This window comes from Aspergillus ruber, assembly GCF_000600275.1.
Source record: "Aspergillus ruber CBS 135680 unplaced genomic scaffold scaffold00016, whole genome shotgun sequence".
Lineage (NCBI taxonomy): Eukaryota > Fungi > Ascomycota > Eurotiomycetes > Eurotiales > Aspergillaceae > Aspergillus > Aspergillus ruber.
The window spans coordinates 400182-424874 of record NW_024467312.1 but is presented as its reverse complement, the minus strand read 5'-3'; the positions used below and the strand labels follow the sequence as shown (position 1 = coordinate 424874).

General features: G+C 50.5%; 13 protein-coding genes across 13 annotated transcripts; 6 read left to right on the top strand and 7 right to left on the bottom strand.

Moving 5' to 3' along the window:
* Positions 1 to 274: 274 nt before the first annotated feature.
* EURHEDRAFT_457644 (mitochondrial 37S ribosomal protein mS37) lies at positions 275 to 742 on the bottom strand (the record flags this gene model as incomplete). The annotated part of the gene is made up of 3 exons (XM_040784449.1): positions 275 to 373; positions 447 to 526; positions 616 to 742. 3 exons carry the CDS (start codon positions 740 to 742, stop codon positions 275 to 277), a joined length of 306 nt encoding a protein of 101 aa, XP_040638174.1.
* Positions 743 to 1174: 432 nt separating this feature from the next.
* Positions 1175 to 2591, top strand: EURHEDRAFT_516035 (DnaJ family domain-containing protein; the record flags this gene model as incomplete). Its single annotated transcript, XM_040786432.1, has 2 exons — positions 1175 to 1354; positions 1413 to 2591. 2 exons carry the CDS (start codon positions 1175 to 1177, stop codon positions 2589 to 2591), a joined length of 1359 nt encoding a protein of 452 aa, XP_040638173.1.
* EURHEDRAFT_413293 (uncharacterized protein) lies at positions 2590 to 3859 on the bottom strand. Its single transcript, XM_040782132.1, has one exon. It carries the CDS (start codon positions 3533 to 3535, stop codon positions 2768 to 2770), a length of 768 nt encoding a protein of 255 aa, XP_040638172.1. The 5' UTR covers positions 3536 to 3859; the 3' UTR covers positions 2590 to 2767.
* A 328-nt stretch (positions 3860 to 4187) lies between these two features.
* On the top strand, positions 4188 to 5854 carry EURHEDRAFT_92215 (uncharacterized protein). The gene has a single exon (XM_040787692.1). It carries the CDS (start codon positions 4302 to 4304, stop codon positions 5580 to 5582), a length of 1281 nt encoding a protein of 426 aa, XP_040638171.1. The 5' UTR covers positions 4188 to 4301; the 3' UTR covers positions 5583 to 5854.
* EURHEDRAFT_92503 (putative proline utilization protein PrnX-like) lies at positions 5823 to 7909 on the top strand. Its single transcript, XM_040787694.1, has 2 exons — positions 5823 to 5933; positions 6000 to 7909. The coding sequence occupies exon 2, from the start codon at positions 6128 to 6130 to the stop codon at positions 7574 to 7576; it is 1449 nt and encodes a 482-aa protein (XP_040638170.1). The 5' UTR covers positions 5823 to 5933; positions 6000 to 6127; the 3' UTR covers positions 7577 to 7909.
* A 46-nt stretch (positions 7910 to 7955) lies between these two features.
* Positions 7956 to 9508, top strand: EURHEDRAFT_457804 (GNAT family N-acetyltransferase; the record flags this gene model as incomplete). Its single annotated transcript, XM_040784457.1, has 2 exons — positions 7956 to 9334; positions 9391 to 9508. The coding sequence occupies 2 exons, from the start codon at positions 7956 to 7958 to the stop codon at positions 9506 to 9508; spliced, it is 1497 nt and encodes a 498-aa protein (XP_040638169.1).
* Positions 9509 to 9746: 238 nt separating this feature from the next.
* Positions 9747 to 11553, bottom strand: EURHEDRAFT_92443 (cyclin). The gene is made up of 2 exons (XM_040787693.1): positions 9876 to 11553; positions 9747 to 9799 (listed from the first exon to the last, which is right to left on the bottom strand). Exon 1 carries the CDS (start codon positions 11341 to 11343, stop codon positions 10171 to 10173), a length of 1173 nt encoding a protein of 390 aa, XP_040638168.1. The 5' UTR covers positions 11344 to 11553; the 3' UTR covers positions 9747 to 9799; positions 9876 to 10170.
* Positions 11554 to 12672: 1119 nt separating this feature from the next.
* xgeA (putative endoglucanase) lies at positions 12673 to 13461 on the bottom strand (the record flags this gene model as incomplete). The annotated part of the gene is made up of 2 exons (XM_040784469.1): positions 12673 to 13072; positions 13124 to 13461. 2 exons carry the CDS (start codon positions 13459 to 13461, stop codon positions 12673 to 12675), a joined length of 738 nt encoding a protein of 245 aa, XP_040638167.1.
* A 776-nt stretch (positions 13462 to 14237) lies between these two features.
* Positions 14238 to 15060, top strand: erg2 (C-8 sterol isomerase ERG2; the record flags this gene model as incomplete). The annotated part of the gene is made up of 2 exons (XM_040784468.1): positions 14238 to 14577; positions 14696 to 15060. 2 exons carry the CDS (start codon positions 14238 to 14240, stop codon positions 15058 to 15060), a joined length of 705 nt encoding a protein of 234 aa, XP_040638166.1.
* A 312-nt stretch (positions 15061 to 15372) lies between these two features.
* Positions 15373 to 16635, top strand: EURHEDRAFT_378354 (putative PP-loop ATPase superfamily protein; the record flags this gene model as incomplete). Its single annotated transcript, XM_040779064.1, has 1 exon — positions 15373 to 16635. The coding sequence occupies one exon, from the start codon at positions 15373 to 15375 to the stop codon at positions 16633 to 16635; it is 1263 nt and encodes a 420-aa protein (XP_040638165.1).
* A 576-nt stretch (positions 16636 to 17211) lies between these two features.
* EURHEDRAFT_502142 (LYR motif-containing protein) lies at positions 17212 to 17592 on the bottom strand (the record flags this gene model as incomplete). The annotated part of the gene is made up of 2 exons (XM_040785776.1): positions 17212 to 17397; positions 17443 to 17592. 2 exons carry the CDS (start codon positions 17590 to 17592, stop codon positions 17212 to 17214), a joined length of 336 nt encoding a protein of 111 aa, XP_040638164.1.
* A 93-nt stretch (positions 17593 to 17685) lies between these two features.
* On the bottom strand, positions 17686 to 21683 carry EURHEDRAFT_91945 (putative Ras guanyl-nucleotide exchange factor RasGEF). Its single transcript, XM_040787691.1, has 6 exons — positions 21287 to 21683; positions 20893 to 21214; positions 20595 to 20780; positions 18635 to 20196; positions 18159 to 18587; positions 17686 to 18106 (listed from the first exon to the last, which is right to left on the bottom strand). Exons 1-6 carry the CDS (start codon positions 21560 to 21562, stop codon positions 18023 to 18025), a joined length of 2859 nt encoding a protein of 952 aa, XP_040638163.1. The 5' UTR covers positions 21563 to 21683; the 3' UTR covers positions 17686 to 18022.
* Positions 21684 to 23844: 2161 nt separating this feature from the next.
* Positions 23845 to 24500, bottom strand: EURHEDRAFT_403431 (zinc finger HIT domain-containing protein; the record flags this gene model as incomplete). The annotated part of the gene is made up of 2 exons (XM_040780214.1): positions 23845 to 24361; positions 24430 to 24500. The coding sequence occupies 2 exons, from the start codon at positions 24498 to 24500 to the stop codon at positions 23845 to 23847; spliced, it is 588 nt and encodes a 195-aa protein (XP_040638162.1).
* Positions 24501 to 24693: the final 193 nt, after the last annotated feature.

The window sequence follows — 24693 nt, the reverse complement described above, 5'->3', positions numbered from 1 at the left end:
CTATATTTTTTTGTAGGGCGCTGGAGTCAATGTCTTCTTCAAGATCATGAATTGAACCTTTCAAACATGTCGCATATAATGTACAAACCAGCATATGGCAGTCACTCACATGCCCTCAAATATAGAGCATAACCTGTTGCTATACCGTAAAAAAAAAAAAGAGGAAACCCAAACTCCGAAAATAGAACGTTCTCCCTCACCATCATCCGGTTAGCCAAGAATCATCGTTGTATATCCATGCATGCCAGGGAGCAGTCCAGCAAAAAGAATTCGTTTAACCAAGCTTGCCATCCCTCTTCTGGGGCCCAACGACCTTTGGGTACATTCTCATAAGGTGGTAGTTGATGGTGTTCTTCTTCTCGCCCTGCGATTTCTGTTTTTCCCAGAACAAGTAGAATTAGCATATACTCAGTATAAAATAGTTCAAGAGGTTCAGTAATACGCACCGGTTGATCCATGCACTTCTTCAATTGCGTTTCAATCGCCGCACAGTTCTCCGAACCGAACCCCGACGAAGCCCAGCAGCCTATTGTCGCCTGTCAGCCCCATTCTATCTAACGCAATATATCCTCTTAAAGCGTAACCACCAAGCAGGTGCTATATTTCGAGACATACTCAACATCGTGGACATCACGGTCACGCAGGGATTCTGCTCATGTTGATTCGGACGGCGGACCCGGAGATGAGGGATGGTCTGCAAACGGACGGGGTTGAGACGGGTCGAGGCACCCTTGGCAGGCATTTTGACGGTTATCGCCCGGCTCGACGGGAAAAAAGAAATAAATTGAGGGACAACAACTATAGACAACCGGAGAAAAGCATCCGCATCAAAAGCGTCGGAAAGGCTTCGGAGATGCCAAGACTTTGTCGGCGGCTGACATAAGCGGTCTATACAAATGTCGCCGCTCAGAGCATAGTTGAAGTCATTAAATTGTGCTTGACAGAGGCGAATTCTTGCTGTTTTTGTTTTCGTTGGAGTATCATGGATATGGGTGCGAAGTATGCATCTGTGTTGAATTTAACTAAGATCCCTGCTCGGTGCGGAGCTGTACATCAACAGCGATCGACTTTCGTCTCGAGGAGCTTCTCTACATCGAACGTCCGGAAGCAGAATGGCAACGACGAGAAGAAAGATGGGTCATCGTCTCAAAACGAGCCCCAGCATGAAAGTGCTATGGCGCGGAGATTTTCAGAGATGACAGAGGACGCATTGCTGGAAGGAGGACGATCCGCGCGCAAGAATATACAGGAGGCGGGGTTTTCGGAGGATCTAAAGGCAAAGCTCGAGGAGAGACTTGCTGGGAGTACGTTCAAGAATGAGTATGCTGCTGCTTATTCGATTGTAAATATGCCGGTATGTCTTTCATCGAGCTACAGGGCTTATATTGGCATGATTGCTTACTAGCTCATAGGAGAGCGCCGGACAAGGAACTCAAGACATCGCCGGATCCACGCCCTGGTCTGGAGCAGAAGAACTCCCCGACATCACTCTCCGAATGTTAGATGACGCGAAGCCGAAACCAATCCGCACTCCCTATAAAATCCCCCAGCCTAATCCCGTCGACTTCCGCATCAGCCCCAAGCGCAAACTCTCGCCCGGTGTCCGGATCGCAGAAGCCAAAGAGCGTACCGCCATTTTCAATCTAAGCCAGAGCCCTGGACTTACAGACAAAGAACGCGAGAGTATACGGGAAGAGCTGCGCGAGAGATTCACGCCAGGTGCTCGACCAATGCCCGTGTCCGTCCAGGGCTTCGCGTCGCTTGCCAACGAACGAATCGAAGATGCCATCGCGCGGGGGCAGTTTAAGAACATCAAACGAGGCAAGGGTATAAATACCGAAGTCGACCATAATGCAAACAACGCGTTCATGGATACAACTGAGTATCTCATGAACAAGATGATCCAGAGACAGGAGATTGTTCCGCCGTGGATCGAGAAGCAGCAAGAGCTCGCGAAAGAGGTCGATCGGTTCCGTCAGCGCTTACGCGCTGACTGGAGGAGGCACGCTGCGAGAATGATTGCGAGCGAGGGAGGGCCTCTGGAGGAGCAGATGAGGCGTGCTCGGGCACATGCTGCCGCAGAGGCACGACTGGCTGAGAGGGCAAGGATTGAGAAAGCTTTTCAGGAAAATTGCTCGGAACCCGTGACAGAGTCAGCAATAGAGCCGTCCTCTTCCACCCCAGAGATACAACCCGAAAAGAACGACGAAAATCTACCACATTTGCCCCCTCTCCGTGACCATGATTATCTCTCTATCGAACGCCCATACCACGAAGTCACAGTGAAGAATCTCAACGCACTAGCTCGCTCATACAACCTCCAAGCACCACCAGTTGCACAAAAACCCTATATAAGTCTCGACCGCGAATTATCCTCTTGTTTCGCAGATGTAGCGCCATCCCTGGCCGACGAAATAAAACGCAGGGCAACGGAGAAGGTTCACGGTCCGTCGACGATGGTACATCAGAAGACATCGTCTGTCATAGACTCATTGAGCACTACGCAGGCTTCTCATGTTTTTGATGAAGACAAGTCGAAGAGTTATGGGTTTAGAGAGTTTTGGCGAGATTTATTTTCGAAGGGTAGGTAGGCTTGGATTGTATATATGAATGGTATATGAATGGTTTGTACGATATTATTGATGCAATCGGACTGGCTCCGCCTGTATATTTGGAGTATTATAGACACGCTGCGCTAAGGATATCATAGAAATAGGAAATGAATCGTGACATAAAATCGTCAACAGAATCCAAGCAATAATTTCAATCAAGGCCGATGCTGCCGCTCCATCCAGGAAGACACAATCATCGGAAGATTCTCCTCTATCATAACACCCTCGGAAACAACATCATCCTCCCCAATCCAACAAGAAACGTCCTTCCAATCCACCCAAAGCGAATACGCTGCCCTAACGGAATAACAGAAACCAACACCAACCGCAACGACTGCTACCACCTGCACAAACACCATGACCGAATTATTGAGTATCCCCGGCTGTTCAGCATCTGTCAGGGCTTGGAAAATAAGCAGACAAAGTAACAAGCCCGTAACGAGGGAGATAATAGCGATACATGTCCGTATAGCGTATCCATCCCTGCGCTGCTTGCACTTTTCTATCCCATTCCCACGGATCCGGTTGAATGGTAGAGTATACCGTCTCAAAACCACCGGAAGACCAAACGCAAGGACGACGAGGGACAACATAGCCAAAGCCGGTACTAGGGAAGTAGCCTGGGACGCAAGATCAACATCACTCCGATCTCCCGACCGGTCCCCTCCCGCCAGTCTTTCAGAATATAGATCCTTTCCGTCCGCCTCAACGAGCCCCCGGCGTTTCAAAGGAATGATAAAGTTATGCCAGGGAATCTTGGGGAAACCGCCCGCCGGCCATCCAGCCTGGCCCATATCGGAGTCTCCGAACGGGAGGCGAGAGATGAGTTCGAGGTGACCGATCCAGATCTCGTTGATTGCATTGCCGGGCTTATAGTAGTCTTCCGATCTGACGCCGTGGATGACGGAGGCTTTGTGGCCCATGTTGGTGGTGATGAAATGTGGGCGAGATGGAGTTCGAGGCGAGAATGGCTTTTGAGACAAGGTATGACAAGAGTTACTTGGTTTGAACGAGTGACAGGTGACGTGCTGGGATATCGATGTAATCTCTTTTATAGAGAATGACGTCTGGTGTTCTGGTTGGGGGTTTGTTTACGAGAATACTGACTGGAATGCCTATACATCGTGCCTTCTCTATTTGCTTAGATCAGGTAGTTAACTACTATAGTTAGTGATTGATGCCCCGTGGTCAAGGCATACAATATCCAAATACAGTTAGCGTATCTCTCGCCCACATGGCCAATCACAGTCTACAACATATGCCTACTCAGTCAAACCTTCTAAATCACAGCCTAAAAAAGGCAAATCCCAAAGATGAGACCAGTGAGGAAAAATATCTCAAGACAACGATCTCTACGGTAAGTCCTCCGCGTCTCAGTGGCCAGAGCCCGTGTGTGATGGGATGTGCCGTGCGTCAGCCCGGCGCGTATTGCACCAACGACACTCGCCGGAGCTGTTCTTGACGGCTTGAATGGCCCTCTCAGTGTCTGGCAATGCGTTCTCTCACACTGTCACAGCCAATCGGCCCACAGTGACTTGGAGGTTATATCCTTCGTCATACGCGCTCCCCTCCAGGATGTTGTGTGCTGTTCACGTAGGGATGTGCGGCCTCGTTTCCAATGCTTTTTGTGCCCGTTGAGATTACGGGGTGATACTTAATCTCTCTTCTTCTGCGGATTATCGACCCATAATGCACATTTTTGTGTTGCTCGCGTTTTTGGTTTCTCGAGTTGTTGCGTCGTCGGATATAAAGTTTATTCGTGCTGATAACTACGAGTTGGACCGGTCTCTTCTTGCTGCTCAGGTTGGTGGCCTCGTCGCGGCATACGTCGGGTTCGTTGTGATTACTCTCTCTTTATTGCTCTTCGTGGGGAGACGTCTACGACGGACGGTGCACGCATCGAACTATACGCTACAAGTGGAAATGATGAAGCCGTTCAAACCTCCTTCCACCGTGGACCCTAGTCCTGTTACACCTATCTCGCCCAGTCTGCCCAGTCCAAACCGGCCAAATGGTTTCGATCGATCGTGGAGTAACCTTGACAGAAGTGCTAGGACACTTGATCATCCATCCAACAATGGCAGTGTGGCCACCATTGATGAAACAGTGGTCGCAACCGATCGACGCCGGGCACAAGAACAAATGGAGATGCTGTATGCTGCCGTGATGGAATATGATGAACAGAAGGAACATACCAAGGAAAGCGGCAGTTGTAGCGGTGGTCACAGTCATAACTACAGCCTGCAATCACAGGAGAGTGTAGTGACTAACCCGTTCACGGATCATTCATCGCGGGTCCTTGAAGAACCCTCCCAGGCAAATGAATTACCTACCAGTCCGCGATCGAGCAATTCTCGACTATCACGGAGGCTTTCGTCGCTGTCTCTTTTTAGCTCGAACACACGTACATCTGTGGGCTCGGGCAAGATCCGCTCGCCACGGCTTCCTCTTCGGAAACTGTCCATCTCGTCTCCTTTGGCATCACCAGATCCCACGACAAACACGTCGTATGGCGAGGATCAGCCGCCGCTGACGCCCCGTCTATACAACCCGCCACCTCCCCCAGCACCTCCGATCCATGTCTCAGCTCCTCCAGCGAAATCGACAGGCATGAGACGAACACCAGCACCCCCTCCGCTGAGTCTATCGGCTGCGGGCCATGCAGCATACTCAGCACGTCATGCGGGACCATCGCAGGGAAGTCTACCGTTCCGGGATGCCTATGGTCTGCAAAGCGCCCCGCCCACCAAGACAACGATCCTAGAACGTCCCGCGAAACAAATGAATGGACCTAGGACCGGGATGCCGACTCCGTACAGTCCGTACATGCCATTCACACCAGTCACGCCGTTGACGCCCAGTCGGATAGTGACGAAGCGAGAGCGGAAACGAGAAGGCAAGGAGAGTGGACTACATGTTCTGAATGAGGACGATATAGTCAAGGATGATGGTGACATGTGGGGGTATTAATCCTGCCATACAGTTGTTTTGTTTTATCACGTTTTTATATATCCTGGTGTTATGGAGGTTGACATTTTGTTCTTATTGATTCCCCGGCATGCAAGCGTCTTCCAATCGGAGTTTTCTTACCTGCATATTGCATCTATGTTCCTGTAGATACTCTCTTGTATATAAACCCCATTACTATCTAAGGGTCTTTGTAGGCAACGAGTACTGTGGTCCGCCAAGGCTTGTCTGTCGTCATAAGCAGCTTCAACCGCCGTCTTCGTCGCTGTTTCTCGCCGGATTCTTCCCCGATTCGTCTTTGGCCCTCCCACTTTGACTAAAAGGAGAAGAAAGACTGTTGAGATAAATTACTGCGTGCGTATTCATATATGCTGCCTAGTGCCCCGTTGTTGATTGTGCTTGTTCGCTGACTGGTGGTAGAAGAGGGAAGGAACGCCCCCCATCAACTTCTAGAAGAACAACTGTCTTTCTCGAACACTTCACTTCTTTTTTTTTCTTATTCTATACACTCTCGTTTCTACCTACTATCATTCCAATTGGCAAGGATCATGCCGCTTACTATCCTTTCACAAGCGCAGCTGCGATCTCTGCTGTTATCGCTGACTCGCGAAGAGATCATTGAGTTACAGCACAAGCTTGCAGAGTCATTGAGGGAATACAGTACCGGATCCCAAGAGCAAGGCTGTTCATCATCCTATCAACCGCCGAGAACTGCGATTACTCGAGCCAATGGCTGCACAACACTGTTTATGCCTGCAAGCACCGGCCACACGATTGGGATGAAACTGATTTCACTAGACGACGCAGATAAAGCGGGGTGTGCCGTGGAGACCGGCCTGGAAATTTCCGAAAACGAGAAGCCCTCAACACGGTCCCGGTCGCGCGCCGGTAGAGGCTCCATGGGTTCTACTTCTCAATCGTCCGACACAGATAATCATTCGATTGCATCATCACAGGACGAAGACGATGGCGATAGTAGCAACGAGAATGATGCTAATGGTTCGTCGAGCGGGCCGAGTCTTCGGTCGTCGATACAGTCGGGGACTGTCAACCAGCAGCCCATCCCGCCTAATGTATCGGAGACGTTGGGAGCGTGGCCTGGGGCTGGTACCCGCGACACTTCACCACAGGGCAGTGTAACGTTGCTGGATGAGGAGAGTTTGCCGTTTGGGTTGATTAATGCACATGAATTGACGCCCTTCCGCACGGCGCTGACGGCGCTCATGCTTTTCAACAAGCGGAACCGGGTGCGCACGCTGACTGTTTTCGGGGCCGGAAAGCAGGCTTACTGGCACATTCGACTGGCGCTGACCTTGCGCGGATCTGAGATAAAAAAGGTGTACATCATCAACCGGTCGTTTGATCGAGCGGCTAGGCTCCTTCGGGACATTTATTCTCCAGAGAATGCGAGCTGGCGCGGGGATGTCAAGTTTTCGGCCGTCAGCAGTGAGTTTGGCGACTATACTCGCATTGTCGGGGATGCCGTCAATAAGGCCGATGCCATTTTCTGCTGCACTCCGTCCATCCAGCCTCTGTTCCCGGCCGAATTGCTCACCTCCAACGAAGGCCGTCGCAAGGGCCGGTTCGTCAGCGCGATTGGATCGTACAAAGCACACATGACGGAATTGCATCCGGACATCCTGCGCGACGAGGTGGCGGTGCACACTTCGCATCGCCGTTTCCGCAAGCATGCCAAACGCAGCGGAGTCGTGGTGGTTGACAGTCTCGATGCCGCGCTGAAGGAAGCCGGCGAGCTCATCCAGGCGGACGTCAAGCCACACCAGGCCGTTGAGCTGGGCGAACTGCTCATGGTGCGCGAGGCATCTCGTCAGGACACTGGCGGCGGAGAAGACACCAAGAGTCTGCGCGAGTGGCTGGAACGGGGCAATGTTATTTATAAGAGTGTGGGATTGGGATTGATGGATTTGGTGACGGGTGGCGATTTGATCCAGCTGGCCCGTGAGAGGAACTTGGGAACCACGGTGGAGGAGTTTTAGATGTGATTCAGTCTGTATTTCTTAGAATGTATGAATAATGCGTGTCTACGAAGAGAGAAACTGGGAATAGCGTCAATTTTTCCCATTTTGTCACGTTGAGCGAACATGACATCAAACCCTCGCCTCTTGATTTTGCTATGGTATAGACAATCAAATTCAATCAGTCAATTCTAAATTCTCAATCGCATGACTTGAATTCGTGCTTCACATAGTACCAATTACTCCCCCACTAGCCGACCACGAAGTCATATTGGAGGGGCCCATCATCCCACTTTCCCCGTCGCATAAAACCCCTCTTCCCCCGTCTCTTTTTACTTTCTCTCTTTTTTTTTTTATTTCTCTACCAGGGGTACAATCACTCTTAAATATCACCTGCAGCATGCGCCACAGTACCTGCTACCTCCCGAACGGGCAGAGCTTCGCTGTGACGCCCGTCTTCGGCGGTTTCAACTTCAAGAGCAACGACCTGACTCTCCACCACTCCGTTCTTCCTCCAGGATGGACCGTTGTCCTCTACACTCGCGATGACGATGAATCCTCTGAAAAGGACGAAAAAGACCGCCAGCGCCGCTTCACAGACCCCACCCTCCGCAATGACTGCCTCCATATCGCATACACAGTCGATCCCTCCAGCGAAGACTTCAAACCTGCTAGTTCCCCGACGCGGCAGATCGCACTGCTCCTCTACATCACGCTATGGTGGTACTTCCACGAACAAGAGCCGGATCTGCATCTGCACTCGGCGAACTCGGCGAAGACCCCGCTGTTGGGTAAGCCCAAGGGCGACTGGCGGATTAACATCAAGCGCGAGGGAATCTTCAAGAAGCGCAATTTGTTGCAGAAGCTTGAGCGCATGGGTCTAATTGCGACGGAGGATAGTTCTGTTGGGCTGGAGCCGAATGAGAACCAGGATTCTGGGCCGTGGGATAATATGTTTGTGAGCAGACGGAGTTTCTGGCAGTTGGATCCAAGATTGTTTCTGTTTACGCTTGCGCCGGCTGGGATTCCGGCGTCGATTACACGGCAGCAGATCTCATCCCCGACAACGGATGAGCAAGCGAGATTGAGAAAGGAGGGTCCGTTTACATCGGGAAGCCATCTACCCACCTACTTCCCCCCGCCACCAACGCAGTATACTTTTACGAACGGCGTGCGCCATCCACTTCGCACCAGGCCCCCGCACCAAGGCGAAGTCGTCTACATCCGCTACATCCCCAGCGTGGGCCAATACCTCTCTTTCCGGGTCCCCTACTTCTCGGCCTCAAAACAGTCCCAGCCCGCGTCACCAGGAACCACCCCCCCCTCCGGCTCCAACCACACCCACTCCCTCTCCTCCTCATCCGCCATCGGCATGCAACAACCCCAGCCCACAGATGGCCCGACAGACCTCGAAATTCTTCACAAATGGATGAACAACCCCCGCGTCAATGCCGCATGGGGCGAAGCAGGCCCCATCGAGCATCAACAGGAATTCCTGCGCCACAACCTCACCTCGCGCCACAGCTTCCCTGTCTTCGGGTGCTGGGATGGAAAACCCTTCGGATACTTTGAGATCTACTGGGCCAAGGAAGATCGATTGGGACCGTTGCTTGGTGGCCTGGGTAATTATGATCGTGGAATTCATTTGCTTGTTGGGGAGCAGGAATATCGGGGATCTCACCGGGTGAATATTTGGCTGAGTTCGTTGGTGCATTATGCTTGGTTGGCGGATTCGAGGACGGAGACGGTTTTGTTGGAGCCTAGGGTCGATAATGAGAAGTATGTCCCCTCTCCTCTTTTTTCGTATCTTGATAAAGCAGTGCTAACGATAACAGGGTCATAAGTTATCTGCAGAAATCCGGCTTCTACAAAGAAGGTGAGGTGACATTCCCGCACAAGCAGTCGGCTGTTATGAAAATCAAGCGTGATTCGTGGGAGGCGCCGGCCATCTAATTGTTGTCTTTGATTTATTTTCTCCATATCGATCGACGGTCAGCATAGAATGTACAGTACTCTACGGAATACACCCCATCCAATCAATCAATCACTCCATACAGGTCTCGACCCGATGTACATGTACATTACTCGGAAAACCAATCCAGAATCCGCGTGGCTGTACTGAAACCCCATGCTGCTTTGTAACGGTGGCGCACATCCAGCCATGCATTGGAATGCTGTCCTTACTGTATTGAAAAGTCTATGTGGTCAACTCGCATACTCGGAATGTCAGAGAATTTAGGATATCTATATTATACCATCGAGTCTATAAATATCATCATCGTCAAGTTATTTTGAGCCATTCGATTAAGATCGTACGTACTGGTTTTCATGAGCATGGCAGACAAATGAGAGTAAAAAGAAAGACATGGCGAGGCATAACATAGCATAACATAGCATAACATGTAGCATCCAGGGAATCAATTATAACCAAAACAACATTCACCAATTGAAACGCCGTCAATGCATGAAACAGATTTTGGAAACAGGGTAAAAAATAGGAAATAGGGTATTATAGATCATAGAAATCAGATCAAACAAGACCAGGCAAATCATCAAAAATAAAAGCACGAGACCAGCTCAGTAAAAGACGGACACGAAAGAACAGAAACAGAAACCTAAGCCCTCCCAATCCGTCCACCCATATACGAAGCCGACGCTAGGAATCTTGCAACGAGACCTGATCCCCCGGAGTGGTGGCCAAGGCGCATCTTCTTGTTGCTCACGTTATCACTTGACAGGGAGTGCGAGTGGGAGAGCGAATGCATTTTGACATCTGCTTTCGGCGGAATGGTCATATAGTTAGCGGTGCATAGATGGGGGCTGTTGCCGCTATCTGCGACCAGGACTTCGTCGACGCCGTTGGATGAGCTGATTGATGCTGGTGTACCCCGCGATGAAGTAGTCATGCTAGAAGCGCAGGAGCTAAGGGATGTGAATGTCTCTGCGCGGGAAAGGGATGGCACGTCCTTGATTGACGGGGGCGAGATAGAGCGGTTTGCACGGCGGTGCGTATACGGCGTCGCAATCACCGAGTGCCGCGAAGCAGGAGTGGGCGAGTGCTCGGGGTGTCGACGGGGACTACCATGACGGGATGGCGTAGATGGACTCTGATGACGAAGACTCTCAGGCGAGAGCTGCAGACACGATTGTCTGTACAACTCCTGCTGTCTCTTCTTCTCATGTTCCTGGATCTGGAACCGACGACGAATCGGACCTAGGAACGGTTCGAGGTGCGTGAATAGTTCATCCTCCGTAACACGAGTCTCCCAATCAAGCAGGAAGAGCAACTGCCGCTCCATGAGGTTCACTTCCGGCAACGAGAACCCGAACCCATCATACCCCTTGACGACCGTGTACCTCGCCCAGTGCTTGTTCTTGGGACTCGAGTCGTTGAGGTTCTTCGCGGCCAGGATCAGACTAGCCAAGAAGATGCGGTGCACGGTGCAGCGCATGCCCTTAGCGACGGGTGGAAGCCGTGAGCGTAGACGCTCCAGGAAGACCAGGGATGCCATGAGAGTTGGCACTTGCACCTGGGAGCGGGTGACAATGGAGGCGATGAATGTTTCCACCGAGGGCAGTGAGGGCACGCCGCTGTTGTCCAGGGCATCGTCTGTGGGGGGTGTGCTGGGTGGTGTTGGTTGCTGAGGGCTGGCTGGTGGTGATTCGCAGCGGATGACCTGTGATGCATGACGGGCGAGGTGGCAGACCATGTCCCGAGAGACAGGGAGCTTGACGAATTCGTTGAGGGCCGCTTGGTTAAGCGAGTTTAAGGTGAGTTTGGAATCCATGGCGGTGGTGGTTGAAGTATACGGATGTTGTTGGACTATGGATGTGAGATGATAGATATGCCAATAACACAATGAAATAGATAGCTCGACAGAGAGTGATATATCACTTTTGCAGTGATCGTATGAATCAGACGCGTTGTTAAGCGTGCTGTTTGGGCTGTCAGCACAATGTGCTGTCGGATTCAGCACAATCAATCAATAATGAATAGTTTCTTTATCGTTCCCGACCAGCAGGAAATAGACGATTCAAGGTGGCAATCTGACAATAAAATCGAAGCGATGGAAAGCCGTAAGCAGGCAAATTGTAAGCAGTGTAATGAGCGAGGGCAAACAGAGAAAAGAGGGGTATGTATAACCACAACGATTGATATCACTAGAAAATGAACCGAACAAAGGGACCGAAGAGAATGCATGGATGTTCTTATAAGACAGACATTCCTTCACAGCGACGCGGGCGCATCGCAGGGCGGCTGGAGAGGCTGCAAGGACAGCGCCTGGCTGGCGACACGAAAATCGCAGCGGAGGCATGGATGAGGGAAGGGGGAATTGGCGCTGGAATGCATCCCTGTGTACGGAGAACGGAATACTCTGTATAGAGTGCTATACCGAGTAGTTTGGAGATACTCCCGCCACCCATTATTATGTACAGTCGCTCAATGCGGATATATGACCTCAATCGCTTCATTCTAGCATTATGAATGTTAGTTTATGTTCGATGTAATATCATTGTACCCTCTTATTACAGTCCCTATACACTGTATCAGGAGTGAGTGAGTGTTCAGGCTCTATACATTCCTCCCTCTAACGCCCCAAGGACGCGACTCACTCTGCTCCCTCAATTGCTCGCTGCCATTACTCAGGCGGAAGAATACTCCATCCTGCTCGACTGATCTATATTTGTCTTGTTCGTGCAACTAAGCGCCGTCTCTCCTGCGCGTACTATTCCGGCCCTCCGGCGCCTGGCCTGCTTCTAATTCGAGCTACTCTCTACCAATGACAGAGGACGTCATGGCTCAACATTCTTCTATGTACCCAATGATCCGATTCATCGATCGGCCGCAACGGTCCGAGATTAGGAGGCCGGCGCGTCGACTGTTTCGCATCGACATCACCCGACATGATCCAGTGGCCAGCACGCAAAAGTAGCGTTTTTCAACAGGCGACTCGTGAGACGATCATCTCGCCAATGGCTGTCCGTCCTTCATTAAACTTTATTGCATTGGGGTGGCGGTAAAAAGTACCCGTACTATGTACATATACAAGTTTCACATTCCACCTCCGTATCAGTATCAACCAAACGATCGCCACACATAATTAGGCAGGGACCATTCAAGCAACAGTCACCGAGTAAGTGGATGTCGTGAACTCCGCGCCTGAGCCCGTGAATGGCTCCGTGCCTGCCTGCACGTCGGTCAGGTACAGGCTCGATTGCAGCCCCTGGTTCTGCTCCAGGTACTGGAAGAAGTCCAGCAAGTCACCAGAGAAGCTCTGAGCCTCCGACGAGGCAACAAAGCTGTACACTTGCATGTTGCCGTTTTTGCCCGACCACAGGTCGAATGAGACGCCGCCAATCGTCGTGGTCGCGACAGACTGACCGGTCGAGGAGATGGGGCCTGCGCCGCCCAGGGCAGCCAACCAGACCATGATCTCATACTCAGCATCGCCGTCGGCAGACGAGGAGAGGAACATGTCATAGGCGACGTCGGCCACGAGGTCAGAACCGGTGTAACTATTTTTGTCAGCCTTTCCCTCAAAGCCTTGTTTCTTATTGCCTGCCTACCTCCACTCCCACTTGGTGGTCATGCTCGACACGCTATCGAGCGTCTTTGCGTCAAACCGATAGGCCGCATTGGGGAAGCTCTTCACGGAGCCGTCGCCGCCTTTCCATGACCAGGTTGCGTGCCAGGAAATGGTGTCGCCGTTGACGGAGTCCAGCCCCGTGCACTGCGAACCTTTCTCGGCGTTGTCTTTGCCCCAGGCGTTGTTGTAAAGGATGAAGTCGCCTTCGTTCGACTGGACATACTGGCCGCAGAGATCAGCCCGACGAGTGAGGGTATTGGGAATCACGGCCGCCGTGGTGAGCGAAAGGAGAGAAGTGAGAACGGCGATGGACTTCATTTTGAAAGTGAACGAATGATTGACGCTACAAGAACCTGCTTGTGATGACTGGATTTGTGAAGATGGACGCCTAGGAGAACATTTTATATCTCTTTTTCAAGGAGCTCATCAAAACCAGGTACATTAACCGGCCATCTCCATCCAACTTTGCTATCAATCAACCCGAGACTATCCAATATAACCGACCCATCATGACACGGGTTGAAACCGCGAGCATTGTCGTGTTCCCTGGGTTGCTTTCCTTGAAGCTGTCCAATATAGTGCAATATATTATCCGGCTTGATGAGTGCGGATTCTCCTGTTTCACACTAACCGAGAGCGGTCGTTGGTCCGAATTCATCTATGAATAAGCTGGTCCTCTCTGAAGGTCGCTGTAGCTTTTATTATTAGCATTGCTCCAGTTCATTTTGATCTGTATCTTATAATAAAAGTCTGGAGCTTGCTGCGGGCTCCATATCCATAACCTCGGCTCGTCTCATCTCTATCGGTTGTCTATCGGAGCTTTACTGAAGGCCCTCAGCATGACAGCCATATAGAGATGAATTCTCGATGACAATGGACACGGCGGCAATTCAATGAGCTGGCAGTCGAAATGGCAATGGTTGAGATGTTAGCTGAGTGCTGACCACCAATCAAGTGGCCTGAGCGGATGATTTTCTTACCGAGTTTCTTGCCGCCTCAACAATAACAGATCTTCTGTTTTTTACTTATTTCCTCTACCTCTCCTTTCCTCTCCTTTACCATATTCCGGATTCCAAGTCAATTCCAACTTGAGAATGCCCAAGTCTTCTCGTTCGCAAAACAGCGCAGGCAAGACCTGCCGCTGCCTTTCCTTGCGCTGCCTGAGCATCTTCGCCATCTTTTTGGCACTCTTCTCAGCTCTCTACTCCTATCTCAACGCGCGCCTTGAGCAATTCTATATCTTCGAACCCGGTCAATTGCACGATGTCTCCCAGCGCGCCATTGCAGCTCATGGAAATGACACTCGCTCGGTTGTCAACTACATCGTCTCTGAGTTGGACCAGAAGGTGCCCAGCCAGTTCGTGAACAAGGAAGAGGAATGGGTTTTCAACAACGCCGGCGGTGCTATGGGTGCCATGTACATTATCCATGCCAGTAAGTTTCTTCTTTCTGCGCCTGTTGTGTGTCGGCCCGGTTCCATGGACAACAGTCCCGCGACCTTGGAACCAAACCCGCGCGTCCTTGGATCACCATCACTAACCAATTCCAATAGGTATCACCGAATACCTGATCGTCTTCGGCACCGCCATCGGCACAGAAGGTCACACCGGTCGTCACACGGCCGACGACTATTTCAACATCCTCCAGGGCACCCAGCTCGCCTATGTCCCCGGATCCTACGAGCCCGAGGTCTATCCGCAGGGCACGGTGCACCACCTGCGCCGCGGCGAGGTCAAGCAGTACAAGATGGAGGAGTCGTGCTTTGCGCTTGAGTACGCGCGTGGATGGATCCCACCCATGCTGTTCTTCGGATACGCGGACACTTTTTCGAGCACGCTTGACTTCCCGACTTTGTGGGCGACGTCGCGGATTACCGGTCGGGAGATGATTAAGAATCTCCTGCAGATGAAGCTGTAATGCGATTGCACAGCTTTATGAGTGATCGTGAGTTGTTATGTTGAGGATGGTTCATTGAGGAATGTTGTCATGTATATTATGCATTGATGGCTTGGGTGCTATAGTATTCAATAATGTAATAGCAAAATGAACAGAAAATGTACACTTGAATGTCTTACTATTACTACGCTGCCATTGCACAAAACCTTATGCTGAATAAGCACAACTTATGCAGGCACAACAGCGGGGTCATCTTTTATCTTTTTATCTTCCTATCTTCCCCAGAATTTTTACTCACTTTGAACATTACTCCAGCCACAAAAACAGATCAGAATGCCACCCAGCCTCTGCGCCAACTGCGAAACTACCCGCGCTGTGATCATCCGGCCCAAAAACCGCCAGAAACTCTGCAAAACCTGCTTCCTGACCATCTTCGAAACCGAAGTCCATGAAACTATCACCTCTTCCTCCCTCTTCCACCGCAATGAGCGGATCGCCATCGGCGCGTCCGGCGGAAAAGACAGCACAGTCCTCGCCTCTGTTATGAAGACTCTGAACGAGCGCTACGATTACGGGTTACAGTTATGTCTTTTGTCGATCGATGAGGGGATCAAAGGGTACCGAGACGATAGTTTGGAGACCGTGAAACGCAACGCGGTGCAGTATGACATGCCACTCGAGATCGTCGGGTACGGGGAGTTATACGGTTGGACGATGGACCAGGTTGTCGCGCAGGTTGGCAAAAAGGGCAACTGCACGTACTGCGGTGTCTTCCGACGACAAGCGCTAGACCGCGGCGCCGCGAGACTGGGCATCAAGCATGTCGTAACGGGGCATAATGCGGACGACGTCGCGGAGACGGTCATGATGAACCTGCTGCGTGGTGACCTGCCGAGATTATCGCGAGGCACGAGTATCGTTACGGACTCTGGGGCGTCCGATATTAAGCGCAGCAAGCCGCTCAAGTACGCTTATGAGAAGGAGATTGTGCTGTATGCGCATCATAAGAAGTTGGATTATTTCAGTACGGAGTGTATTTACTCGCCGGAGGCGTTTCGGGGGAGTGCGAGGACGTTGATTAAAGATTTGGAAAAGATTAGGCCCAGTTCTATTTTGGATATTGTGAAGAGTGGGGAGGATATGGCGCTGCTTGTTCCTCCGGAAGTTAATGGGGGAACCAAGAAACCCGCTGCCGCAGCTGTAGCTGCAGAGGATGATACACCTGGAGGCTGCGGTAGCCAAAACGGACGTTCCAGCGGCGGCGAAATGGCAGAGATGGAGAAGAAACTAGCCGAAGACGACACCGCAGCATCTCGCGAAACCGAGATCCAGCTCCCAGCGGCAGCGCCGAAGAAGAAGACCAAGAACCCCGATAAGAGCCGGACACCGAAGCAGGTCAAGGCGCAGTCTATGGGTAAGTGTGAGCGCTGCGGGTATATCTCGAGTCAGAAAATTTGCAAGGCTTGTTCGTTGCTGGAGGGGCTTAATAAGAATCGGCCCAAGACTGCTATTGAGGTTGGGGTTGGGATGGAGGATGAGGAGAGCAGCTCGACGCTTATGAGGCAGATGGAGCAGGTTCAGTTGACGTCTGGCTAGGCTACTGCTTGTAAACTCAGGACAAGAGACTTTACACTGAGGTCTACTTTCTATTTTCACTTCGATTCCTAACGGGATACCAATGGCCTGGCATATGAAGACACACCTACATCAGGACTTAATACTGTCAAGCCAATCCAATTAAATACCACACGATGCAAAATCCGCAATCATTGGATCCAGCAAGCAAACTGAAGCCACTGTCGAAGAAGAATTGGCTATCTGCAATCGAATCGTGACAGTCAAAACATGAATTTGTACTGGATGCATCAAGGCCAACAACCCAGGGTTAGCCATTGTCAACCTACATCTTAGATAGCGAATATTGATGGCCGAGAATTATGAATGAGAGATAATGCTTTCCTTTATGTCCGTACTCCAAGATACCCAATCTTTCACATGTAAAAACAGCACCAGAACCCATATTAATTGACAAGAACATAATATAATACATGACCATAAAGAGGTATCCAACCAAAGCATCAGTCGTATTTTTAGACACCTGGTATTCCGTACCCTATAGACAGTACCCCCCTCGCAACATTCCATCAACCCAACCCATCCAGCACAATTCGCTCACTTTTTCTCTCCCTCCCCACCAACAACCGGTAAATCCCACCCCACCCTCCTAGCCGTAAGCCTAATCCTCTCTTCCTCATCCATCCCCATCCCGGGATTATATCTTTCCACCAACGCCTTATACGTCCTCTGCGCCCTCACATAAACCGCCAACTGCTCCGCCTCCTGCACCCTGCCCTTCATCTTCTCCCATTCATCCGTCTCGCTTGTGTTCGGGTTTGTCGCGACGTTTGTAAATTGCGGGGTGGCCGCAGTGGTGCGGAAATGGTCGCGGAGGCGGGCGTGGAGGGGGGTTGTGGTGGTTTTTGGGAGGGAGCGGCGCGGGTGTTCGCGGAGGAGGGCGCGGTAGGTTGAGCGAGCATGTGGGGTTAGGGGCATTTTGGTGGGTTTATTTTTCTTCTCTTTTTCTTTTGGCTTTCGGCTTTTGTTTGGGAAGAAGTGAGGTGAAGAGGGCGGAGGAATCGTTGAAGGGCCGAGAATGATCGGAGGTTATTATCACGTGATGCATATACTTAACCCATATTGCAGACCTACTTGTCTACCAAGGTAATGCTGATTATTATGTATTCCATATGTACAAGGTACAATCGCTAAAACACTATCACCTCCCAATCCAAGAGCATAAACCCCATCCCATCGCGTCAAAAATCATATCGGCATCACAACTGTATGGTATAGACATGTGAAATTGAAAAACCCGTCGCCATCGCTCCAACTTTTCGTCGAAATAAGTAAAATATGATAAGAAAATACCGCTAGAGTAGATAGATAACGTGAAATGGTAAAAGAAGGGTAGGAGAGAGAAAGGCTACGATCGTAGCCAACCGAACTTCTTGCGTCCGGTTTCACCACCGGCTGATGGTTCAACGTGCATGCTGCGGGCATACAGTTCCTATACTCGTTAGTGATGATGTCAGAGAAGAAGGTGGAAAGATAGAGCGTACCTCTTCATCACCAGCCAGCTTGATATCTAAAATCAACCGCTGGATGTCATCGTACCGGTGCATCTGGGAATAAGGCGTCTTCTGACTCCGTTGAATGCACAGCACAACTTCGCCCATAACTTCAAACTTCTTCCAATTGATCCGCGACTTGCATTCGCCGATGAAGGTCTTGTTCCCTTCTTCGGCTGAGACGAGATCGCGACGGTGCAATGGCAGGAACGGGATTCGTTCGGAAAATGAGTTGTCCCATGCTAATCGATAGGCAAAATGGCTCTTCTGGGTTCCCATGAGGATAACCAGCCTCATGAAATCCTTTTGGACCTGGACAGGGACTTGGTCGCGGGTTTGCGAGAGTCGCTGGACTGGTGTACCGTTGATTCCGGCTATTAATGCTCCAAGAGAGTTGTAATTGTTGAGGCGGCGCAGTTTCTGACTGGTTAGTATCCATCAATGCTAATAATAGGAAAGAAACTCACCAATGCAATGTTCATGAACCGCTCCAGCGCCCTAGCCCGATGCTTAGGCTTGTCTCGAAGCAGAATCATGCTCGCAACAAAGAAAGCCAAATGGTTAAACTGCTTTATCATCCGATTGACATTTTGCAGGCTTTTAATCTTATCCTTATCCGGCCCTGAGATGCTAACATGACGCACAAGGTCTCGTGGCCGGAATGAATTGAACATAACCCAGTCGAGCCTTGTCAATTCTCGCGCAACATCTTCGTCTGAGAAATCCATAAATTGCCGCCATACGATCTTGGAAATCGGGATCATCGGCGAGAGTTCCAGGTGGTGAGCTTCTTTCTGTGCAGCCTCGGTACTCAAAAGCGTGAAAGATTGGCTCACGATGTTGCCGGGTTTCTCAACCAGAGACGAGCTCGATGGTGGACCGGATAGCTTCATTGATGGATCCGTTAACCCCTCACTTAAATCCACTGCGCTAAGGTTGTAGATGGGATCTTCTTCCTCTTCTTCCTCATCCTGTGGGGTAGACGCTGGTCCGCCGAGGAAAGTCGATGGCGAATTCCGCCCCGAGCTAGCCAACGGGGTGTCCGAGTTATTCAATTCTTCAATATCTCTGTCCGAGAACGGCCAGCCCACATCGTCGTCTTCTACCGGTATTTCGAGATATGAGCTAACCTCCTTCGCAGCGAACATGTAGAAATGACTGCGCTCCAGTGTCGAGACAAAATCCACTATTCGCTTCCGGGTGCGTGGGTGCGCCAAATCTCCTGGGTACTCCGACACCCATTGGGCCATGACGTTTAGCAGCTGGAGCTGATCGGCAATGCGCGAGAGCTGGTCGCTATTGTTCTTCTCGTTCCGGTCGAATCGCTTGATTAGCGCGCTGAGAAGCTGTGCGGGGGCCGCAAATTTGCGGTATAGACACAAAAATATGGCCGCAAATTTCGAGTCCTGCCGTGATACCGGTTGCGACACTAAGCGATCAACGAGCTCATCGAAAGTGTAACCGACATCGCTTGGGGTCCCGTCGTTGGTCTTGTCTCTGCTTCCGTCAGGACTGGGCGGAGCGCTCCGCGGCCCATCAATTTCCTCTTCCATAGCCAAGAAGTTATCGAAGGCATCCGAGCCACCACTGTTCCGCCACTCGGTATGTAGTCGCTGTTGTCGATTGAGATCCTTGTTGGGCGAACTCCCATTTGAAGCCGAAGGGTCGTACGGATTCAATAGGGTCCCAGAGGGTGGAGTCTGCGGTCGCATAGGGTTCGAATTGCTCCGGGCGTACCTGGATAAGCCATGCGCATTATTTGAAGAGACGTTCGAGGTGGCACCGGTACTTGTAGCACCACTGCTAGTATTCGCCTGGTCTGTGGGCCTGCGGATCTCACCGCTTCCGTCTACACCTTGAGTTGGGACAGTAGAACTAGTAGTTGTTGGGCCGCCAGCGGCTGGTTCTTGATTTGCACGAGCTTGATGAGGAAATCCGTGCGCGATGGGGGGATTGGTTTGTAAGGAAGTTTGCGACGAGTTCCCGGTGATGGCTTTATTGGCTTGACCGTTATGCGAGAGCGCAATGTCTAAATCAACGTGAAAGAACCGTTAGTACTATGATCGAATCCCTAAAGCCACGGGGATGCAAAAGGCTTTTGATGTCGGGCACATGCTGCACCCGGCACCATGTTTGATCGGCAGGCGAGACAAAGGGCCGCGGTGCGCAAAGGGCTTGGTGCCGCGGGTTAGCACGACCACGGGGAGACCGCCAAAAAGGGGTGATTGTCCCAAGGTTCGCAACCAGCACGAAGGAGCTGTTTAATAGGCAGACATCATGTATTGCGCGCGAATTCGTAGATGAGGAAAGAGACAAAGAGGAAAAGAAAAAGAAAAAAAAAAAAAAAAAAAAAAAAAAAAAAAAAACAAGCAACGTGGTCCAGATTTCCAGATCGCAAAAACTGCGCGAAAGAACAGCACTTACCACGTTTATTGTTCACAACAGATCGCAACACCAGTGCTATACACATCTTTTGCGATCGCGGCGATTCCGGCGTTGCTTTGTGGATTTCATATCGTTCGAGGACAGGGTCGCGGACCCCATTATGAGTTGGAACAACGTCGCTCTTGCTGGCAAGCACTACAAACGGAAGTGAGGAGGCAGCCACGGAATCTGCGAAGGCAAAATGATTCATCAATCAGCCACAGCATTCTTTGTTGACTCAAACGGAGGACAATGTGCAACACTCTGCCGGGGTAGACAGATAACGGTAATATAAACGCACCTAATAGCTTCGCAGTTTCCGGGAAAGTCGATGGCTGAGTGGTATCATGTAGGACGAGTACACCATCTATCGCAGGAGGTGACGGATCACTGCCGAAGCGAGGCCAGACAGGGCCCTTGGGATCAGGCGTGATCTCAGTGGTTGATAGCTCCAACACGCGAACCAGGTAGACGGATCCATCCAATGACATCTTCTTCGTTGTTTGTCGGCCCTTGAACGGCTGCCTCATATCTAGTGCACTGGTGATGAATGTCGTCTTGCCCGCCCCGTCACAACCGGCAACGGCAATTGTCACATGGGGAAGATCCGGCTTTACTAATGACTGTATTACCCCGAGATATCACAATCAGCTTAGGTCCCCGGAATATAACCCTTCAGTCCAAGTAAACCATACCTCGTCGCTCACACGCTGCGGGATAGCGGTGGGGCTCCCGGTAGTAGACAACATTTCCTCCTCCGGGACGGTCTGTTGTCGTACGAGTTTCTTCAAGCCGGCATCGTTGGTCGACATCGATGTCATTTTCGAAGAAGAATCCAATTGAAATAGCGCCCCAACTGGAGCGGAATTTGTTCTGCTGGGTAGACTAGGACGTTGCGGAACGGAAACCGATGGCAGGCCCTGGGCTTTGTCGCTGGAAGCACGTTCTCTCCGAATCTGCTGAAAAGTCATGCTCGGGAGATAGCCCAGGGGGGGAGGGATGACTGTGGCGAGTAGAAGAGGGAGAGAGGGTGGTAGGTGCTGGCAATAAACGATTGGTGGTATAGAGGAGAGTAGTCTGCGCGGAACAGATGGACAGTGCGACGCCAGGGGAATCAATGGGAACGAAATCGAACGGCAAACAAAATCGGGAGGGCGCAAGTGATGACTTGACTAGGTGAGATATTGAGGCCCGACCGGCTTATCCATTGTGGCTCAAGTAGTTTCCAAAGTGGGAGAGTCGAGAAGGTGAAGTAGTGGTAGTAGTAGGAGCAGGTGGTTCTGAGCCGCAACTTTGTGGATAAACGGTCCCCGCGACTCGGCCTTTTGAGTTCTTTTTTTTCTTCCCCCGGAGATTCTTTGACTGAAACTGAGAAAAGTCCGACGGGGAGAGACTGACAGAAAATGAAACAGAGTCCAGGTCAGCAATGAGCTGCAATTGAGCGAGACAAGCGGGAAGATTGAAGTCTCACTGAGTCGGAAGCGAAAATGTACTCCGGACGCTGTCCCGGCACTGCACTCCGCAACGGCAAATATGCAGTAAATATAATGGTTGATAATGTAATAATAACAGCAAATAAGTGAAATATAAATAAACCGCAAATAGAAATGCTGCACTATAAGAACATCAACAATAACAGTCAGCTACTATGTACCACTTGTTATCCCCACGGTGTGTCCGCCGCTACGGATCTCCACATGGAGCAAAAACAAATGTTTAAAGGGAAAAGAGAAAATGATGAGAGAATAGGGAAGGATATTCATATGGCTACCAGTAAAAATACGAAGAAAGGAAGTCTCCTTTATGATGATACCCCGCTGCCCTTTACCAACCATAACTGCATAGTTAAGCCTAGTATCTTAGTATGTGGTAAATCGGTACGGAGCAGGCTGAGAACAAACATGATTGAGCTTTGGCTTGAGATCGGCCAGAGTTTCTTCGTCGTCAAGCATTCTCTTTTTTCCCTCAGTCTGTATGTTGTACTCCAGTGATGCTCCATCCTCGCTACTTGGTACGTGCATCTAGACGAGACTGCTGCATATTTCAGTCCACACAAAAAGCCCGACTGACCTGCGTGCTTTTACTCGCTTTGAACATCATAACTCCGTCTTTTCCGATTTATATAGACTCATAATCATTGGCAGAGATGTTTGCTTGTCGGGGCGGACGATAACCATGAGAATTTTCTTTACTTTTTTGGGCTCACCCGTTTGGAGAATCCTTTGCGGAAGATTTTTCTTTTTTTCTCTCTTTCAAACTCCATTCCTCCCGAGCAGCAAATAAAAATGAAAAGAAAAAAAAGGTTCTCGTTTGAATAGTCTCCCAATCACATTCGTTCCGATTAACGGACTAGCATAGGCATACATAGTTAAGAGTATGTACATGCTTGTACAGGGAGCAGGACACTCGGACTAGCTCGGTTTGGCCGCTACATCTCTGAACATACAGGATGCAGTACAAATATCCTGGAGTGCTTTGGCGATTCCAAATCAGACAATCTATCACACGACTAACGAGTCAGAATCCTTCGCCCTGTGTACGGAGTGCAGCGTCTCTAGTCTTATTCGGGGAATCCTCGACGGAGCACACCGCCGTCGTAATTGATGTCTAAAATCTAGCCGAAATCTCCAAAGACATGGGTTGGCTGAAACTGGGGCCTTTTCTTTTCTCTTTAGTGGACGAATTCTATCCAGATTTAGGCCAGCCAACTGGACGGATCCCGAACCCATATTTCCGAAGGAACACTCTAATGCCGGAGTGGGTCGGGGAATAATACAAGCCGGCAGAGAGCTCAGCTTGAGAAGAACTGGATTGAGTCAATTGACAGCGGGCTGTCCGGCTTGAATTTGAGAGGATCTGGGTCTGGACCCGAGAATCGGGGCTTGAAGATGTATCGTGGCCTCTGCTTCTGTTCATTTCCGTAGACACTGCCTTGACCCACGTTCTGCTTTTCTATTTTATTGCGGGCTTCCCAGTGTTCGAAATAAAGCTCTACCTTGAAGCTTTACCAATAATAATCTTTAGAGCACATTTTCTGTAGCTTCGTCAGATGTTACCACCACCCAGTAAACCCACATATAACGTAAATCCTCGGTAAATCCGCAGTAAAGCCGTTCGCAGCTTGCCTTTGCCATCGGTCACTCCGTACCTGAAAAATAGCATAGCAAAGCTCTCCATCTGCCACGTGGTGATCAGAGCCCTGTAAAAAGAAACAACATGTCCCAGGGGTATCAATTTTCCCAATCCAGTCCCATCATGCCGGTTCCTGGGACAGCGACAGATCATCACCATTGCCACTATCATTGACCAACGCAACAAATCGCATGAACCCTTCCGCGTCATTCCCAATCTCCAACCCAGCCTCGCATTGATCCCTATATTTCCTCACTTTTCCTAGACCCCGATTAAACCCCTTCTCCCGGGTCCAAGGTCCCCGATTGCGATACCCGCCTCTCCCTCTTGAATTCGCGCGTCCGCCTCGACCTGTCTGAGGTTTGTATTGTAGCTCAATCCATTCTTTCTCTAACGTGGTCTTGTAAATATCACGCAATTGGGCACGGAGTTGCGGATATCGGCTGAGGAGAGGTTCAAGGTCTGGTGATTTGAGCACTGCTGCTGGGTCGGGACGATCGTCATTCTGCTTCATTGAGGTTACGAGGTCGTTCGCGTCTGTTTCAGGTTGAGGGGGGTTGTGGTTATTCGACGGGGTCTGTTCTTGTGGTTTGGGCGTGCAGTAGATCTTGTGCGATTGTGTGCAGCCGAGCGAGCAACTGGTCGAGTTAGAGATGTCCCAAAGTATTACTGGTAAGGTCTTCATAAAATTGGGAAGGAGACGTACCTCAAAATCCCGCAGGTAGGGCATCGATATTTGGATTGCTCAGAGGAGCAAACCTCGCAAGTAATCGTCATTTTGATGTCGAGCACTGGTAGACCGTAGTGCTGGTTTGCCAAGGGGAGGGGGACACTTTGAAGATGCGCTGCTACTTTTGTGGTAAACCCTCAGACTTCGCAGCTCAAAAACGCCAAAGAAAATCAGCTAGCTACGTAGTATTCAGCCTTAACAAAACTCCTCGTTGAGATAACGTGCCAAGCCAAAAAAAAA

Coding starts and splice junctions, on each gene's coding strand:
- EURHEDRAFT_413293 (XM_040782132.1), bottom strand. CDS start 3,535: ATGGGCCACAAAGCCTCCGTCATCCACGGCGTCAGATCGGAAGACTAC.
- EURHEDRAFT_92215 (XM_040787692.1), top strand. CDS start 4,302: ATGCACATTTTTGTGTTGCTCGCGTTTTTGGTTTCTCGAGTTGTTGCG.
- EURHEDRAFT_92503 (XM_040787694.1), top strand. CDS start 6,128: ATGCCGCTTACTATCCTTTCACAAGCGCAGCTGCGATCTCTGCTGTTA.
- EURHEDRAFT_92443 (XM_040787693.1), bottom strand. CDS start 11,343: ATGGATTCCAAACTCACCTTAAACTCGCTTAACCAAGCGGCCCTCAAC.
- EURHEDRAFT_91945 (XM_040787691.1), bottom strand. CDS start 21,562: ATGACTTTTCAGCAGATTCGGAGAGAACGTGCTTCCAGCGACAAAGCC. Junction 21,215..21,286: donor CGCAGCGTGTGAGCGACGAG/GTATGGTTTACT, acceptor GGGGTAATACAG/TCATTAGTAAAGCCGGATCT. Junction 18,107..18,158: donor AGCTGGCTGGTGATGAAGAG/GTACGCTCTATC, acceptor TAACGAGTATAG/GAACTGTATGCCCGCAGCAT.